The 15,761-nt window shown below is 33.2% G+C and overlaps 1 protein-coding gene across 1 annotated transcript in view; it reads right to left on the bottom strand.

Moving 5' to 3' along the window:
* Positions 1–15,761, bottom strand: part of TRPM7 (transient receptor potential cation channel subfamily M member 7) — a 100,014-nt gene that overhangs the window by 17,760 nt on the left and 66,493 nt on the right. The window contains exons 23-31 of the mRNA XM_052647368.1: positions 13,894–14,020; positions 12,646–12,830; positions 11,854–11,986; positions 10,446–11,161; positions 8,407–8,474; positions 6,082–6,178; positions 4,081–4,151; positions 2,883–2,917; positions 1,007–1,032 (exon numbers count right to left, since the gene is read on the bottom strand). Coding sequence (XP_052503328.1) covers positions 1,007–1,032; positions 2,883–2,917; positions 4,081–4,151; positions 6,082–6,178; positions 8,407–8,474; positions 10,446–11,161; positions 11,854–11,986; positions 12,646–12,830; positions 13,894–14,020 — 1,458 coding nt within the window. The remainder of the gene's footprint in view (positions 1–1,006; positions 1,033–2,882; positions 2,918–4,080; positions 4,152–6,081; positions 6,179–8,406; positions 8,475–10,445; positions 11,162–11,853; positions 11,987–12,645; positions 12,831–13,893; positions 14,021–15,761) is intronic.

The raw sequence follows: 15,761 nt of genomic DNA, 5'->3' as shown, positions 1-15,761 counted from the left end.
TGAAACCCTATTTGGCAGTAACTACTGAATATAAACACATGCACCCTACCACCAGCAATTCCACTCCTGTGTACATACCAAAAAAAAAAAACAACACATCCCGTTTACCAAACAACATGAACAAGAATGCTCATGCAGTGCTATCAATATTAGCCATATACTGGAAGCTACTGAAATACCCATCAAATGGTAGAATCGATACATAAACTGAATATATTCATATAAGAAAATACTATATAGTAGTGAGAATGCCCAACTCACACTACATACAACGTTTATGAATCTCATAAGCATGTGTTAGGACAAAAGTCAGACACAAAAGAAGAGTACACGCTGTGATTCCATTTATATATTTTACATATATACACACAAATATACATACATAAAATAGAGAAAAATAGATAAACACGAACATACACAGATAAAATCAATCTGTGTTGTTTAAGGGGCAGAGGTTATAAGATGATACAGTAGCTAAGACACTGACATGTATTTTGTGATCTGGGTGCCAATTACATGGGATTGCTCACTTACTATATATTTTCTGTATATGCATCAATAAAAGGATTTTAAAATGATGACAGTCTGAACTGAAAGCAGCAGCAGGATGTAGAGTGGAAGATGGATTCCAGAAACGTAAATATAATAGGACTTTGCGACTGCAAGGTCAAGGGGGTCAAGAATACCTTCCTCTCAGGTTTCACCTAGCTGAATGAAAGAGTAATATTCAGTAGCACAAGGCATATAAGGAAGAAGCAGTCTGGGCAGCAAGGATGAAGGGAAGTGGGAAGACTGCAAAAAGATTATCATTCACATGGTGAGTTACCATATTTGTGAAACACATATAATAAAGAGAAATGAACTGAGGGAACAACTTTCTACTTCCTTGGCTTTTTTCAAATATGAAGCCTAATATTTCTTATCTAGTACAATGTTAGTATTTGCTAAAATAAAATACATTATATACAATTCTTAGCTTTTCACATTATATTTACTACACACTCACCATTTAAGGTTCCTTCTTCAGGTGGCCTTAAGGAAACACCAAAAAACATAATAAGTTAAGTTACAGCTTTAGTTTTGGCTACCATAAAACTTTATCTTATGAAGTTATTATAAATTCTTAATATAACATTATTAAAATAATTCTGTGATTGATTCATTTTTGTTTGAATATCTGCCATTTCCCTTAAGTTAGCATCAAATTCACACACAGATATGTACAAACCCACTATCAATAACTCATACGTCCAATTCAAGCCTACATAAATATCAGTAGTAGTTTGGAGCCAAACTGAAGGTTGAGTACTAATAGAGCAATATATTCCATGACTCCTCTATGATGGAGGTTCACTCCAGTACTTTTATACAATGCCTTGAAATGACTTTGCAAGACTATAAAAATTCAACAGAATTGATAGGCGAAGAACTGAAATGAACAGTAATTAGGTATCATTTTGCAAAATTCAACTGCTTAAGTTGAAAAAAATTTCTTTCCAATGTTAAACATAATTTATTTATAACAACATATACTGGTACCAAGGAGAGGTTCTATTAATCCCACAGATTACAGTACAGAGTAGAGAGACAGGTATAGTGGAAAAGAGAGTGGAATGCAATAAAGAAAATGGATTAGAAGCTTCGTTCTCCCATTATACAGTTATGTGGCTTTGCTCAGGACTAAAGGACTAGATTCTGAAAGGACCTATAGAGTAGAAGACCTTGGTAATCTCTTTCTAGCTTTTACATTCTGATTCTGATGTTTGGTTTTCACCTTCATAACACAAATATTTTCTTACAGGAAATACTCTGACCGAGCATTAGCCCTTTCTCTACTATTGATAAAGTACTCTTTTCTTAGCACCCAAAGAGTACTGCCAACTCTACCTTTGTGGGTACTTCTCTGGGTCAGTATTCTGTAATTCAATGTTCTCTTATTAGCTGAATTAACATCAACTTTAAGTACCAAATCTGTACTTACACCCTACAGTTCTAGTTACAAAAGACATTTATTCTCTGAAGAGGTTTCATTATAAACAGGTCTTTCAAGTACCAGTCAGGACGAGGATATCTCCAAAATTTGACCAGCTGCATACCTATGTAACATCTGGTTTATTTTCTTCTCCATATACTCGCATCTATGTCTGATACAGAGAAGGAAATAGGGTAAACACTGTATAATATATAATAATTTCCCTCAAACTGGCTTCCCTTCTTAAGCATGCTTCCTGTATCAAACAGGTATCAAAACAAGATTACTTTAATGTCCTTTTGAGTCCTAAAATACTAATTTCTAGGCTGGGAAATACATAGGTTATCTTTGATTCTTATGTTTAATCTGAACTGAAATTTTTTACTTTCTGGGGATGACTACTTGTTATGGTCTTCTGTTTCTACTTTTGGTTCTGGATTACCACATCAGCTTTCTAGGGCATTTCCCTGCATGCAGGCTTTCTAAGGTACACTGTGTATTACTGCTCTAATTACCTAAGTGCTTTCCAAAGGCACAAGAAAGACTTGTTGATTGGAACAATGGGCAGAGAAATTAACTAAGGTGTCAAACTAGGTCTTTGCAAGCAACTTGGAAATAGGAATAAATAATAAAATCATAATTCTATAATTATATGGAAAATTTTAGTAGAGTTGTGACTATAATATGCCCATAATTATAGTATAATCATATAAAATCATAAAATATATACATTGACTCATAATAAATGATTCCCCAATCTTTTCAGTGTAAAGACAGGAGATCCCAAAATAAATAATCATCAACACTTGCAAGAAGTATTAAAGAGGTTATTATGCAAAGAGCAGAAAAAAGACAACATTCTACTAAATGGAGTACTTTTCACACTAACGGTGAGACAAGGCTTACTTACATTTCTCTAGTCAATGGTCTATCTTGTAACCAGTCCTTTAGACAGAAACAAACACAAATGAAAAGTTAAAAGGAAAAGTCTCTAAACAAAGCGTAACTGTTTATCTCTGCTTTGTATCCTATAATACGTTTTATGAATAAAGGGCTAAGAAGTTAGTATGAATTTTGTTTGTACAATTGAGCCAATAGAATAAAAAATGGCTATAAAAGCTACCATAAGGCCATTACACAAGGTAGAATAAAGAATTTTACAAGTGTTATTTCTTATAATATAATTATAGTTGTTGATTAACAATTTTCTCTTCTTAAAATACACATTTGTTTCTATGACTCTGAAAAAAAATGTGTTTGCTGCCAAAAGAAAAATGCATCAAAGTATTAAGAAAAAAAATTAAAATCATGCAAACTGTGACAAAGAAATCACTAGTAACAGGAATATGTGGTGGGTTTTATTCTGCTGTTTTACATTTCTAAGTGTCAATTTATTTTTACTTCCCCAGTTTGGGACTCATGTTTCCTGAATTTGAATCATCACACATTTCATCATTTTGGAAAATTTTAAGTTGTTTATAATTTATTCAAATTCTATCTAGTCTCTCAAGGTCAATTCAGAGGTATTTTCCATATTTTTAATGTCTAACACATTTTCCATCTAATTATAAGCTATGTTACACTGTGGCTGAGTATTATTTCATTGTATACAGAGTGAAGTAAGCCAGAGAGAGAAAAAAAAGTATCATATATTAACACATATATATGGAATCTAGAAAAATAGTATTGAAGAAATGGAGGTGCAGATGTAGAGAACAGGCTTGTGGACACAGTGGGGGAATAAGAGGGTGGGATGAACTGAGAAAGGAGCATTGACATATATACACTATAATGTGTAAAACAGGTTAACTAGCAAGAAGGTGCTATATACAAGGAGCCCAACCTCGCACTCTGTTCAACTTATAGGGGTGGGATGTGGGTCAGGGAGGGAGGCTTAAGAGGCAGGGGAGATATACAGAAGTAAATATGACTTATTTATGTTGATGCATGGCAGAGACCACCATAATACTGTAGAGCAATTATCCTTCAATTGAAAAAAGTTTTTTTTAAAGCTATACATCATCTCAAATAAAATATCACCATGTTTTAGCTCTTCTCTAATAAATATGATTTTATACTATGCATATGTTTAATTGAAATATACAAACCGGTAGCAAAGCTGCTTTGGAATCTACTTCATGAGTTTCTTCTGTAGATGACCTTCTACTGCTACTTTCCACTAAGAGAAAATTTTAAAAAACAAAAAAGTTTTACAACTAAACAAACTTTTAATACCAACTAACGAAACACAAGCATTTCAAGGCAGAATATAAAATTTTCCAAGGATAAGTATCCTTTCCCTAACACTGCTAAACATAAGAATTACACAAGGCTCATGGGTCTCTTGACAGGATATCCAAATTATTCAGTTTTTCTGTGAATAGGCAACACGAAACAAGAGTATGAAAAGAAAAAGCCTGTTCTCTGTTTCCAACTTTCTTATGTATCCTTCCAGATATTTTGTGTTTGTATATATACCCCTGCCTTTCCTTTTTTTAAAAAAAAACAAACCATAAATGCTAATCATGTATCTTCAGACTTTTTTAAAAAATTTATTTACAGACTTTTTTTGGTTGGTGGTTTTTAAAAATGTTTATTTGGTTGTGCCAGGTCTTAGTTGCAGCATACAAACTCTTACTTGTGGCATGTGTGATCTAGCTCCCTGATTAGGGATCAAACCCAGGCCCCCTCAATCAGGAGCATGGAGTCTTAACCACCGGATCAGCAGGGAAGTCCCTGTTGTTGGTTTTTGAACTTTAAGCTTGGAGATCTTTCAATATCAGTACACAGAAGATTCTTCTATTCTACTTGGATGCTACATTGAACTTCATACAAAGGACATGCAATAATCTGTTTAACCAAACTACAATTAATGGACATTTGGCCTGATTTCAAATTCTTGCTATAATCCTAGCCCTTGTCTTCTTTAGTGGGAGGTCAATAGATACCGCCAAAAACTGAAACATGGGGATGTAAAACTACAGGCATTCTAATGTTGGTAATAATATCCAAGTTATCTGAAAATGAGAGTTTTATTTCTTCCCTCTCAATCCTTCTACCGTTTATTTTTCTTCCTTTTCTTCCTTTGGCTAAAATGTTAAATAGAAATGATAAAAGCCAGAATCCTTATTTCCCTTCTGGGGCTTTTAATATTTCATTATGAAGTACGGTATCTGTGGTAAATTTTTGTTAAGATACCTTTTATTTAGATTAAGGAACTCCATTCTATTTTTAATTTGCTAGGAGTTTTTAATCATGAACGGATGCTGAATTCATTAAAGTCAGCCTTTCTGCAGCTATTAAGATGATCAGATAATTTTTTTCCTTTAACTTGTTATCATCATGCCTTAATTATATTTGAATGTTAAACCAATTTGCACTCCAAGAGTAAACCTAACTTGAAGAGAAAGGAGACATGATGGTGAGGGGGATATACTAGTACTGCTTTTCTTAAGGAATCTTGAAAAGATTCTATGTACCTAACTGAAAAGTTAGATAACAATAAACTTATATGCATATAATATTGATAACTATGACTAAAATAAAAGCATGATATGGAAACATCTCCAGGCCATTTGATTTTTAGATAAAAAATTAAAGGTGCAAGGCATGTACAGTATGCTACATTTTGTGTTGAAAATGAGAGGCAGAAAAGACTTATTGTCATGTGTGATTATATAAGCATGAAACTCTAGAGGAAAAGCAAAATAACAGTAGTTACATATGGGGCTAAAGTGAGAAACTGACAACGATTTCCAAAGTGCTTGTGTGTATTTTAATTTTGAATCAATAAATGTATTAGCTATTTTTAAAGATTAAATCAGAAACACAAGTTGACTAAATGACTATACTGATTAAAACAGAGCAGCTCCATTTGTAAAAGTTAAAATCAGCAGATTTGTAAAAAGTCTGCATTTCTTTTAGGACTAAACAACTGGTTAAAAAAGAAAAACTATTAGAATGTTAAGATTATGTTCTATTCAAGGTTGAGAGCAACAATGATAGACCAGAATCTTCATTTTCTGACTCCTGAAACATTCACTGCTCAGGTGTGTGACATACATAAAATATCTTTTATTTAATGTAACTCACGTAGTCAAAACACTCACCTTGTTCTGAATGAAGAGGAACAGAAGTTTTGTGACACTCAGTAAATCCAGCGTGAGAACTCACATGTTTCAAAGTGTTTTCAGAAGGAATATCATTCTGCACAGGGTACACATACACAATTTTAAAACAATTTAACTAAATTTCAAATCACTGTTCTAAGTAGTATAAAGAGTCTCTGGATCTATTTAGCTCAATATGCTTTAATCTACCTGGGCTCCAAAGAGTATATTACAAGTTACAATTATTTTCTTCAATATCAATCTCAAAAACTGCCATCAAAATAACCTACTTTCTTATTGTTCATAAATCCACCTGAATGAATCCTTTTCCATAGTAATACAAGTTCATACAAAAGTTAGGGAAGAAATAGGAAACAATTTGGAAAATAATAAAATATTATCAGTTAACCTAAAAAAGAAAAAAACTACTATTTTACAGTAAAATTAAAAGTGATAACAACAATTTGGAGGGTAAAGGAGTGGAGGGGAAATTTATTTGGGGGATTTTCGGTAGCCTTCTTACTGATCTGTATAAGTGATTTGTATACCAAAGATTTACCTGATCATTATTTGTCAGATTTCTATTTTTTAAGATTTATCTGTGCTTCATATTTTTAAGTACTCATCTCTCTACATCTTTCCCTTAATATTTTGTTTTAAAAGCCTTCCTGACTTACTGACTTAATATTTCTATTTTTTTAGGTTTTTTTATGATTTGAATTTTTTAATTAAATTTGGAATCCTTTGAGCTTATAAAGTGATATGAAACAGATGTTTCCAAATTTCTACCCAGTTGTTCAATTTGTGTGTTTACTGACAAAGCATTCCTTTTCTCATTGATTTCTAATTTTACCCTTACTAAATTCTAATCTGTAGAAGAGTTATTTCAGAGCCATCAAAATGTTTTACTAAATATTCATGTTTCAACTGTACCACCTGTATAGATATTTTAGTATCTAACAACTAATTCCCCTTCATTTTTTTTACCTATTCATTTTTCCAGATGAACTTATGAATTTCATTAAACTAATGAGGGTAAGCTGATAAATTCATTTTGTTTCTTTTTAACTATAAACAGGTCACACTATTATGTACTTACAAAATTTCCAAACCTCTACCACCCCTCAGACACAATGCGTTTTAAAATATCACTACCAAAATAAACTATTACTTTCATTAACAAATTTAACATATCTCAAGAAAATTAAACTTTTCTACCTTTGATGCTTTACATTCTTCATATTACAGCTGATTTACTTAGCCAACAAAAAGTGTTAATCTTCCTTTTGTCACAAAGCAACACTAATTTCCTTTCTGATTTTAGTTGCTTCTTTTGGAACCAGTTCTAGTTATTTTTTGTTTCTGTTTTGCTTACGTACTTTCCTTGATATACTCTTTGATGCAGTGGCACATCAATTTTATAGAACCATGTTTGACAGAAATTCTAGTATGGGACTGAAGAGTGAACTTCAGGTATCTGTAAAACTCTATACCTTAAAAGCAGAAACATATATGTGCATTTTTTCCTGGAGTGGATCTAAAGTTTGTATTAGATTTTCAAAGGGATGTAACCCACAAATGTTTAAGAACTCAAAGTCTCTGACCAGCATGAGCTAGAACTCATTATTCTACTAGCATAGTTCTTTTTCTCTAAGTAGATTACTCAAAATTGTTAAACTGAAAACATAGCCACCACTTTTCTTGCCACTCACAGAAACTTATTTTTGTTTTTAGCAGGAAGCTATCTGCACACTTAAAAATTTTCAGCATACTTTGGCTTTAAGCTCATTTTACAAGGTCACTGTTAAAAGGTGCAATCTGTAGGGAAACCCTAACGTTTACCATTTCCCACTAGGAAATGTCCACTTATCCTAAATGATTTCCCATATATAACAAGTACTTCATAACAGCAAAATGATGCCATCAGAATGTGATGATAAATTCTTTCAAGATATATTAAGAGCTCAATGAAGTATAAGTTAGAGAATAACAGCCTAAGTCTGGGTACCTACTACTAACGATCAAGAGAAGCATAAGTACTAAAACAACATTTAGGAAGCAAAACCAGCTAGACTTGGCTGTTGACTGGAAGGGAGGAGTAAGAGTTCAAGTTTGCCCTCGTAAACTAGAATGCTGACATTTTTAACAGAGGTAGGAAATACAGGAGGAAAAGAAATATGTCTACTGAGCTTAATGTATTTCAGATCATGATGATGATGGATGGTCTCTGCTAAAACTGTTTTTACAGAAAAACATGTTTAATTCTATTTTGAACTAAACCCCAAAACAACCAAATAAACTGCACTGCTGTAAGGATTTACTTACAGATAACATTTCTTTTATCTTGTTTGATGTTTCTTTAAACCTCTGTAAATCCATGCTATCTCTGTGTCCTTAAAAGAAGGAGGGAGAAAGATTACAAAAAAAAGTACTTGTTTATTTTGATCTATCAAAATAATCTGATTGCCCTATTCAAACACACAATACGTTGTGTTCTAAGTAGTTTTGATGGCTCTGCAGTTTTCTGTAGCTTTCCTGATAGTGAAAATGCTTGTTAAAAAGTTGGAGAACATGAGCTCTTCAGTTTATAGTAACAGGATCCTAAGAGTCCTACAAGTGATATGAACTGAATTGCTTAAAATTTAAAAGAAGAAGGGAACAATCATTATATTATCAGAGTGTGTGTGTGTGTCAGTCACTCAGTTGTGTCTGACTCTTTGTGACCCCATGGTCTGTAGTCTGCCAGGCTCCTCTGTCCACAGAATTTCCAGGCAAGAACACTGAAGTGGGTTGCATTCCCTTGTCCGGGGGATCTTCCCGACCCAGGGATCAAACACCGGTCTCCTGCACTGCAGGCAGATTTACCGTCTAAGTTACAAGGGAAGCTTTTATTATCAATAAAAAAGCATTATATATTAAGATGTTTATTATACATATGACACATGCATATTACACATAAATACAGACATTAAACATAAGAATATCTGTATCCATCCCAGTGGCAGTATATTAATAAATAGACTAAAATGTGTTTTTTAAAAATGAAATGGGATATATTTAATGTAGGAAAAATCATCTCTATAAACCACAGTGAACTCAGTCTAGCAGTAATGATCAGCATGCTCAGTACCTAGATAAATCATGGGATTGGCCCTAATGTGGAGACTTCACATAGATGTAACATATTCTCTGAACGATCTCTATACATGCTCAATGACTACGTAAATTCCTAGGCTGGCAAGCCACATAGAGCGTTAAAGACAGGCCTAAGAAGCCATCTCATGGAAAAATTCAAACCCAAAGAGACAGAGGGCCTTCTTCAATCCTAGGAACTCTGGTTATGTCCACAAACAACTCAAGTTGTTTTCTAAGAATTCTCCCTTAAATACTTTTATCTTTAATAATCTAAGAGGAAGGCTGTTAAAACACTACATTCTACACATATCTGGGATCTGGTTAGCTCTATAAAGCATCCTCTCTTCACCTTTTCCTTTCACGTGGCATGTCAACATTTAAACCATAAACTATCATCAAAAACAAAACAAATAAAGCCTTAAACATATAAACCAAAATATTAGTTATTTCTTTCTTCTTGCCTTAACTATCAAGTTTTTGAGCAGCCCCCTTTCCAATGGTACTTTATTTTCTCTCCTCTCATTCACACTATATTTCACTATAATCTGGCTTCTCCCTCCATCACTTCCTTCACCAAAACAGTTTTCACCAAGGTCATTGATATGTTATCATTGCCAAAAGACATATATTTTCAGTCCTGATTTTATTTGAGGTGAGGTATAAGACTGAATCATTCCTTTCTGAAATGCTCTCCTCTGGGTACATAAGTGGGTTGGCCATACTCATTTTTCAAGCAGAATCTTAGCTTTCCCTATAGTCCTAATTTAAGAATTAGTAATATAACCTTTCATTCTCAAAGGTGTACTAGTTTGAATGAAAAACTATATGGTCATCCTATGTATAAAATACTGTTCTTTGCCAGTTACTTTTAGCCTCCTCTTTCCCTTTGTATTTTAAACTCACACATTAAGTTCTTTCAATGAAAGTTGATTATTAAGAGACTATCCTCAAGTTCAAAAGACAGAGTACAAATAAATTTTCTATACAGTCACTATCATAGTAAGTTGCACCAAAGAGCTATGTGCTAATATAACAATTACAGCCCAATTCAACCTATTTCCCCTACTTCTGATTCCTTTAAAAACTTCAGGACTATACTCTATGAAAAGATAGTGCACTTTTCACACAAATAATTTTATTAATTGGCAATTGATTTTTATTTCTATGGTGATAACCATAATTTTAAAAAAATACTGTTGATGTACGAATATCAGTTTTTCCAAACTTACCTACAAATGCTCCAAATTCTATGTTATCTCCCTCTGCAGCTTTGGAACAAACAATTTCTTGATCTTTGGTTACAGTTTCCAAGTGGCCTTTACAACTTGGCTGAGACGGTGTACTAACAAAAAATTTGGTTGGTGGGGATGATAGATGTGGTATACTGTTAGATGAATTGCCTGGTTTTTGATTTTTACTAAACATTTTTAAGGTTTCTACTCCATGTATTCTCTGTCGCAGTTCTGGAGGAGAGACAGCACTTGGGAATAAGGCACTGCAAGAGGAACCAGCCTCTGGAATATTGAATTCTTTCCTCTGGGGTATTACAGGTAAATCCTGACCAAATATGTTACACTGGGAATCTTTTTCATCTTTCATAAAAATATTACAAAGAAAAGGATTATTACTTTCAAGACCACCTTGAGGAAGAGAGGAACTAAGTGTATTTACAACACTGTGCTTTTTCCATACAGAAGGTCTTACAGGACCATCATCAATAAGGTTTTGAGCTAAGTGTTTGGAAATGCTCAATTCACGTGTGATTTCATTGTGAACTTTGCTAGCTTCTGAAGCTTTCTGGGCAGTGAGTGTTTTTAATGTATCTACAGTCAGGGCTGAAAGATCTTGCAAATGGCCAATTTGAGAATCTAATGATTGTAATGATCTTTTGATATAGTTGACACGATCTCCAACTTCTTTAACCTGAATGCACATCTGTTCCACTCTGTAATGGAAACACAGGCATTTTACAAATGTTAAAAATTATTGGTTTAGAAATTATTTCTGTAATCTTAATAAATGATATTGGTAAAAAGGAATTTTACATGTACTCAAGGTAAGATATAAAATCTTGTACAGTTATTCATTTATAACAAGGCATACCTTATGTTTAAGAAAAATCCTATTGCTAATCCTATTGTAATAAAAATACAAGATTTCGAAACATGCTTTTGTGCCACAGGCTATTTATTCCCATATCAGAGTAACACAAGAGTATTCAGCTACATATACATAGAACTATTACCATTACTGCAACTACACAAACACCATATACTTTTAGAATGTAGCAAAGCTAATGGAAAGAAACAAATGCTTTAGATAATTAAAGACATAATAATTAAGACATAATTATTTTAAAACATAATTATTTAAAATAATTAAATAGTAATTTTTCTCCACCAACTAGTAAAGAATATTAACTCTTTTCTGCCCCCTGTAACAAGGGTCCAAAAACATTAAGAGACTGACTGACTTACATGAAGTAAACAACTGATCTGTCTCCCAATATATAATGTAAAACCATTACTAAACTTACTTGTTTGACAAATACAAATTGCACAATGACCATGTAAGAGAGACATAACTAACAGAACCCACTCTGACATAAAATTAGTTATAATTAAAGAGCTTCTGAACCTTTCAAAAGTGACACGAATTCTCTCTTCACTCCCAGAATGAAATTTGTCATCTTTTTCATTAAAATACATCTCAACACACTGCTCTTCAAAATCATGAAGTTTCTTTTGATCTTCTTCTGTTAAAAAAAGTTCTATGGAGGGAAAAGGAAAAAAAATTAACGAAGACATCAAGATAAACTTTAGCTAAAGAGTTCATAAGATTATGTAAATCACCTGCAACTGTTTTCTTACTAAAAAACTTATTGTTTCTGAAGCCACAGACAAGTCATTTCTACTTCTTTCTTCACTCATAGTGTGATGTCAGCAGAAGAGTTTCTGGCATTTCCTCCTTTTCTAATTTCCTTTTCCTGTGAAACACCCTTTCTCATCTATCTCTCTCACCTCTCCCTCACATACTCAGGTAGAAGAATTTAAAAACTGAATTGGTAGAATAAAAAGTCACTGTAAAATTTTAGGCAGAGTTTGACTACATCTCCTGTAGTGTACAAAATATACTAAAAGTGTTATTCTTTATGTAGCTATCAAAATGGTTTGTAGGACAGCAAGTGTTATGGTTTATATTAGCATTTTAAGAAAACTAAATTGAGATGCCATATCAAAAAGCAAGTTTAATACTAAATTTACTTTTACAGATAACCATATTGCACTTAAAAATATTTTATGCTTAGGCAAATCCAAAAGCCTTTACAATAACATTAACCAATTAAGTCTTCTGAATAAAATTAATATTTATCTTTCAGTATAATACTGGCATGTGATAAAAACATTTGCCTTAATGTGCTTTACTTACTTGGTCCATCCGAAGTCTTATCTTTTTTCCTTCTTTTACATATGCAGCAAAAAAGAGAAACTATATGGCTGAGAATGATAAGCGGTGGAGGCAGAACTGGTTTCTCATGATAAGCCATAATGAAATGATAACGTTGGTACTTCCACACAATATTGGAAATTGCCTTCACTTGCAAATACACATTGCTTAAATAACAAAGAATAAACAAACTTAGGTAAGCACATTTTAAAGTTTGAAGTACTAAAATTTTACTGTAATTATGTTCTAAACAAGGATTAAAAGGAGTAGCCCAATATAAAAAAGACTACAAGGCAAATGAGAAACTGAAAAAAACATATGCAGCAAAAACATAAACATATTGATATTGTTGAGGGTCTTAATTACAAACCCACAAAAAAATAGGCAGAAAATACGATTTTAAGCTTTTAAAATGGTATATAAACGACAAAAACATAAGAAAATATTCAATCTGAAGTAACACACTAACTGCAAATAAAAATAAGACTCTTATGTGCTATAAAAAATAAGCAATCATCAAAAAGATAACACCTGCTATTAGCACAGATTTGGGGAAACAGACAGATTTTGACTTACGTCCAAGAAGCCCAAAATATAAATATACTGAATAGTTCTACTTTCAGGAAAACACTCTAAGGAAATACATAAGGACTGATCAAAAATTTAACCACAATGTGGTCTTGAGGAAGAAAAAATTATAAACAATCAAATGGAGCAATAAAACATACTAGCTTAAAAATCATGGTCTATATCATGGAATACTAGGCAGCCATTAAGAAACTGGAGAGGAGTATTTATCAATGTAGGAAAAATTCATGTTCTGCTTACTTAAAAACAGTACACAAAACTATAAGAACATTGTTTTTGAAAGAAAAAAAATGGTTCATATATGTTCATAAAATATAAAGATGTACATCAAAATATTAAGAATGTGATTACTGAAGAATTTTCTATTTGCCTTTCTGTTTTGTATATTGCATATGTGTTCCCTGACCGTTGAGTAATAAATCCCAAATAAATATTAAATTTATAAAAGAATGCAATGAATGGTAGAGTCTCAGACTTAGAACTGATTTGATTTTGAAAAAGCATACTTTATAACTGTCAGAAATAATTCTTAGTAGCTTAAGCCTCAATATAATCATATTTAAAATTCTGTATAGTTCCTTCAAAAAGAAAACTGTATATTAAATGATATCATTACAATAAGCAGCTGAGTAAAATTCTTACTTGAAAAATGCAATGAGAAGATTGACCATAATGATATACTGTACAAAGAGGTAGACTGCTTGAAGAAATGGAGTCAACCACGTCCCAGGACCACAAATATGAGGGATAGTGGAATCATTTGCACAAACTTTCGAGAGAGAGAAAAAAGAATTAAAACACAGTAATTTATCAGTTAACTGCTTCTAGTCAGTATTGGTGTACATTTGTTTGAAGGAAGTTTTGATTATGTATAAATCTGTTTCACAGATTCTAGCAAAAGTTTCTGGGCAGGCAGCCATATAAACACAGAAGAATTTTGTGAGGGGTGCAGGTAGTACTTTACCACTCTATTCCACACAAGGAAGTGTTTTTCCATATTATGTCTACCCTTCAAGGTAGAGTTTAGCCAGAGGAGCATTAAGGAGAATAAAATTCTGAGATTCAGCCACACATGGTATAAGAAAAATAACTGAACCATAAAGAGTACGATAAACTCATAGTACATTTACAAACATGAAGACTACGGAGTTTAGTTTATCATTCCACAAAACAGGGTTGAAAGAATGGTTAAAGTGTCTCTCAAATACACAATGATTAGATTTTAATTCCTTGCTTTTTATTGCCTCCACCTGGAATGTTTCTGAAGCTATAACATACCTGGATTAAGGAAGGGAAGAGCTTTAAAAATCACCACAGAGTTATGAGGAATAAGGTAAAATAAATTCAAGTATGGCAAGGATTAAAATTAAATAATCATCAATTAGTGACAAGTTTTATACAAATATTTACAATACACTTAGCACCTGGTACTTTCTAAGCATTTTACTTATTTAATTTGGCCTCATCTTGAAGCATGCAGGATCTTAGCTTCCTGACCAAGGATCAAACCTATCCCTCCTGCAGTGGAAGGGCTGTCTTAACCGGACTTCCAGGGAAGTGCTTGTATGCATTTTAAAAATATACACCACTGAAATTCTCATCATGGCTGTATCATTCCTTTCAAATAAAAGGTTTTATGGGCAAACTGATGCATATAGTCCTCTCACTCTTAAAAAAAATTTTGAATCTATTTCTGTTCTATTCGGATTAGTTTGATGAAGCAAATACTCAAGAAAGAGAATGCAGGAGACTAAAAAAGTTTATCTAATGCTTTATAACTAAACTAGAACCACATCAGAAAAAGAGCAGACAATAAAAACCTGGAAAAGAAACCGAAAAGGAAACCATTAAACATAAAATTTTACCAGGCTGGTAAAACCTGTTTTAATCAACATCTGGTAACAACTGGTGACCACTATGTTACCATTCCCTGTTCCAATCACCTATAAATAGGTGGGTAAAGAGCAACACAGGAATAGGGAGAGGGAGGAGTAAAGTAAGATGGAAGAGAAAGAGCAAGACAGAACACAAGCAAACTAACAAAAATAAGATTCTGTAACTCAATGTGGAGGTCAGAAGAACATCCCTTAAAGTTTGCATTATCATCTATGTTCTCAAGTTGTCTTCTCGTTCAGCTGCTCAGTTGTGTCCGACTCTTTGCCAAACCATGGACTGCAGCATGCCAGGCTCCCCTGACCTTCACTACCTCCCGGAGTTGCTCAAACTCAAGCCCACTGAGTCAGTGATGCCATCCAACCATCTCATCCTGTCACCCCCTATTCCTCCTGCCCTTAAACTTCCCCAGTATCAGGGTCTTTTACAATGAGTCAGCTCTTCGCATCAGGTGGCCAAAGTATTGAAGCGTCAGCTTCAGCACCACTCCTTTCAATGAATATTCAGGGTTGATTTCCTTTAGAACTGACTGGTTCGATCTCCTTGCTGGCCAAGGGACTCTCAAGAGTCTTCTCCAACATCACAATTCGAAAGCATCAATTCTTCAGCGCTCAGCC

This window comes from Budorcas taxicolor, chromosome 10 (genome assembly GCF_023091745.1).
Source record: "Budorcas taxicolor isolate Tak-1 chromosome 10, Takin1.1, whole genome shotgun sequence".
In the NCBI taxonomy this organism is placed as follows: Eukaryota; Metazoa; Chordata; class Mammalia; order Artiodactyla; family Bovidae; genus Budorcas; species Budorcas taxicolor.
Note: the sequence above shows the minus strand (reverse complement) of the source record. Positions and strands in the feature narration are given on the sequence as shown.